This window comes from Antrostomus carolinensis, unplaced genomic scaffold (genome assembly GCF_000700745.2).
Source record: "Antrostomus carolinensis isolate BGI_N321 unplaced genomic scaffold, ASM70074v2 scaffold26524, whole genome shotgun sequence".
In the NCBI taxonomy this organism is placed as follows: domain Eukaryota; kingdom Metazoa; phylum Chordata; class Aves; order Caprimulgiformes; family Caprimulgidae; genus Antrostomus; species Antrostomus carolinensis.
Window position 1 is genome coordinate 32,467 of NW_010309099.1, and position 2,908 is coordinate 35,374.

General features: G+C 59.5%; 1 protein-coding gene across 1 annotated transcript in view; it reads left to right on the top strand.

Annotated features, from left to right (window-relative positions):
* The window catches only part of SLC4A3 (solute carrier family 4 member 3), a 28,619-nt gene extending 27,605 nt beyond the window's left edge, over positions 1-1,014 (top strand). Inside the window, exon 22 of the mRNA XM_029084502.1 lies at positions 958-1,014. Within this exon, the coding sequence (XP_028940335.1) occupies positions 958-1,014 (57 nt within the window). The remainder of the gene's footprint in view (positions 1-957) is intronic.
* The last annotated feature ends 1,894 nt before the right edge of the window (positions 1,015-2,908 follow it).

Genomic DNA, 2,908 nt, shown 5'->3' on the forward strand with positions numbered 1-2,908 from the left:
TGCTCTCCCCGTTCATGGGACAGGCTGTTCACACCTGCTCATCCCTCCCAAGGACTAACTGGAGACTTGCCGTGAGTCATGCAATCTCTTGCCTGAACCAACGAGTGGCTGTTGATAGCCCTGCAGGAGGCAGCCCCGGCTCCTGCTGCCCCATCGCTCCCTCAGCAGAGGCTGTGAGTCTCTCTCCTCTTGGACCTGGTGGGCTGAGAGATGCCTCTCACATCCCGAAGCTGCGTGGGTCCTGAGTGCCTGTGGGTCAGGGACCTGCCCCCTCCCTGCTGGAAGCAGCCTGTGCCTGGTCTCCAGGTGGTGAAGGGGAGCCATGCCATCTGTGCCACTGTGTCCCCCTCCACTGCCATGAAGCTTGGGTGTCTCAGCACCATGTGCCACCAAGCAGTCACAGGGATGGGTTGGATGCTGCCTGCAGACAGCCAGTGGGCTCCTCCCAGGCCAACAGCCTCCTTGCTTGGCTGGTGGTTGCCTTGCTCCTGCTCCCTCTGCCCCTTTCCAGGAGTGCTCACGCTGGGCCTGTGCCAGCCCCTGGCCTGCAAAGCTGCTGCAGCCTGGCAGATGGGCAAGGAGGGACCAGCACTCTGACCCTGTCCTCCAGACCACCATCTGCCGAGTCACCCTCCCACAGGACTGTTTTCAGCTCTTGCTTGGAAAGGAAAACTGCACAGGGAGAGGAAGCTGGGGGCAAGCAAGTATCCTGAAGCCTCAGGTGCCTTCCCTCTTGCAGGGACTAAGAGGAGTCCTGTGCCATTCTGCACCTCCACAAAGGCTGCAGGGGTGAAAACTCACCACAGGGCTGCGTCCCAGTTCCTGATCCTCACGTTCCTGTCCCTGTGAACTGTATTTAAGAAGCTATACGAGAGATGTAGTGCTGGAGCACAAAACAGCCCTTTGGGTCCCCTCCCTTTCCCTGTGCAGTGATCCACTGAGTTTGGCTCCCTGCAGCCCCACAAGGAAGTCACTGAAACCCCCAACCCCATTTCTGCTGCCATACCAGAGTGACCTTTCAAGTCCAGAGGTGCCCTCCAACTGGGAAGGAGCAGCATTCAGCATGCCCGGCACTCAGCCCCTGTCACTTCTGGGCAGCTCCAAACACCTTTCTGCCTGGCAGGGCTGTCCCCTGGGGTCTCCCTGGGCCGGCAGCCCCCATTCAGAGCTGCCTCAGAAACCTTTGATGGTGCCCTTGTTACCTGCAGTGGCTCTGGGCTCTGAGGGTAGTGCCAGAGGAGACGGGCACTCCAGCCTCTCCCTGATGGTTGGAGCCAGAGTGGCCTTGTGGAGGAGGCTGGGATGCTCGCTCCACCATTGGATTTAGGACAAGCTGCTGCCCTGGTTCTCGCTCATTAGCCTGGCTCCTATGAGAGATGGTGGGTGCTTCATTACCAGGAGGGTCCAAAACCTTCCCCAGGAGGCTGCAGAAATATCCCACCAGAGAGAGAAACCTCCCCCTGCAGCAGGTTCCTGCCCCACAGCCTGGGCCCCCGCAGGGCCTGGGGCAGAGAGACGAGTGTCTCTGTGTGTCTGTGGCCATGTGTGTCCTGTCCTCCCTGTGTAATGTAGGAGGCCTGTTGTCGCTGTGCATTGTGACTCCTCTGACTGTAGTGGAAACAGCTACACCAATAAACTCTTCATAGGAACCGTGTCTGGCTCTCTGCTTTTGTTTGTTAATTGGCAATGAAGTAAATTAATTGTAATTCCCTGACACAAAACTATTTCTTGCCCACAACAGCAGCTAGTGAGGGAGCAAGCCTTAGCTGAAGCAGGGACCGCCATCTTGTCGCCAGCACTCCACCACCATCACCAAGCAAGCTGGTTACTGTGGGCCCAGCTGGAGCCCCTGTGCTGGAAGCAGGAAGCTCAGCCCCATATTTAACCAGAAGCTCATACTCATGCCTGCGTGCATCCATGCACACGCATGTCTGTGCCTGCGTGCTCAGCAGCACTTGGTGCTCATGTCCTGCCCAGCCTGTAGCCGCATGCCAAACAGCAGGACCATGGGCTGAGATGGAGGAAACATCTCATTAAACACATTCCCTCCATGCTTTCTTCCCAGGCAGGAGCTGATCCAGGTCCCCGTGAGCTGCTTGGCTGCCAGCACCCCACATGGTGGTGGGTTGGACATCCTCAAGTCCTGCTCTCCTGGGTGCTGCTGCTGGGAGCAGGCAGTGGTCCTGCCTCTCATGGTCAGGGTTGATGGCTGCTCCTGGGGCTGGCTGCTGCTGTGGGGCATGTGGCAGAGGGCTGAGCCTGCCCAGGCGCAGGGCTGGTGGCCGTCCTGCTTCTGAGCCGGGCCCACTGTGGGGTGGGCAGCACCTGGCCCCGCAGCATCCTCTCCAGGTCCTGGCAGCGCTGGTGAATCTGTGGGAGAGGAGGCAGCGTGGGTGCCTGGCTCCTGAGCATTCTGGTGGGCTGGACAGGGGTGTCCGTGAATGCTGCAGGCTGCTCCACCACATGCTCCCTCTCCCATCACCACTCCACAGCTCTGCTTCTCCTGAATCCTTAGGGCTGCCCATCGGGCCATCAGTTTGGATTGGAGAGTCTGTGGCCCTGGCCAGTCCTGCAATATCCATGTCTCCACCTTGATGTTCAACCCTTTCCATGTACCTCCCCAGCCCCCTCCCTGCTTGTGGCAGTGACCCCACTCTTGCCCTGGAACGCGGAACAGGGATCACAAGCAGAGCCAGCGCACACCCCTTACCACATCGATCCTCCGGATGAGGATGGGCCTGACCTCCAGCTCCAGCAACCAGTCAGCCTCCAGGATGCTGTGGTGGTACTCCTCCAGCTCCAGGCTCTCCTGCAGCTCCTCGGCTAGGGCAGCTTGGTGCCAGTGACCCACTGTCCTTGTACCTGGGCTCTGCTGGGGCTGGGCCAGCTCCATCCCCTTGTTCTGCTG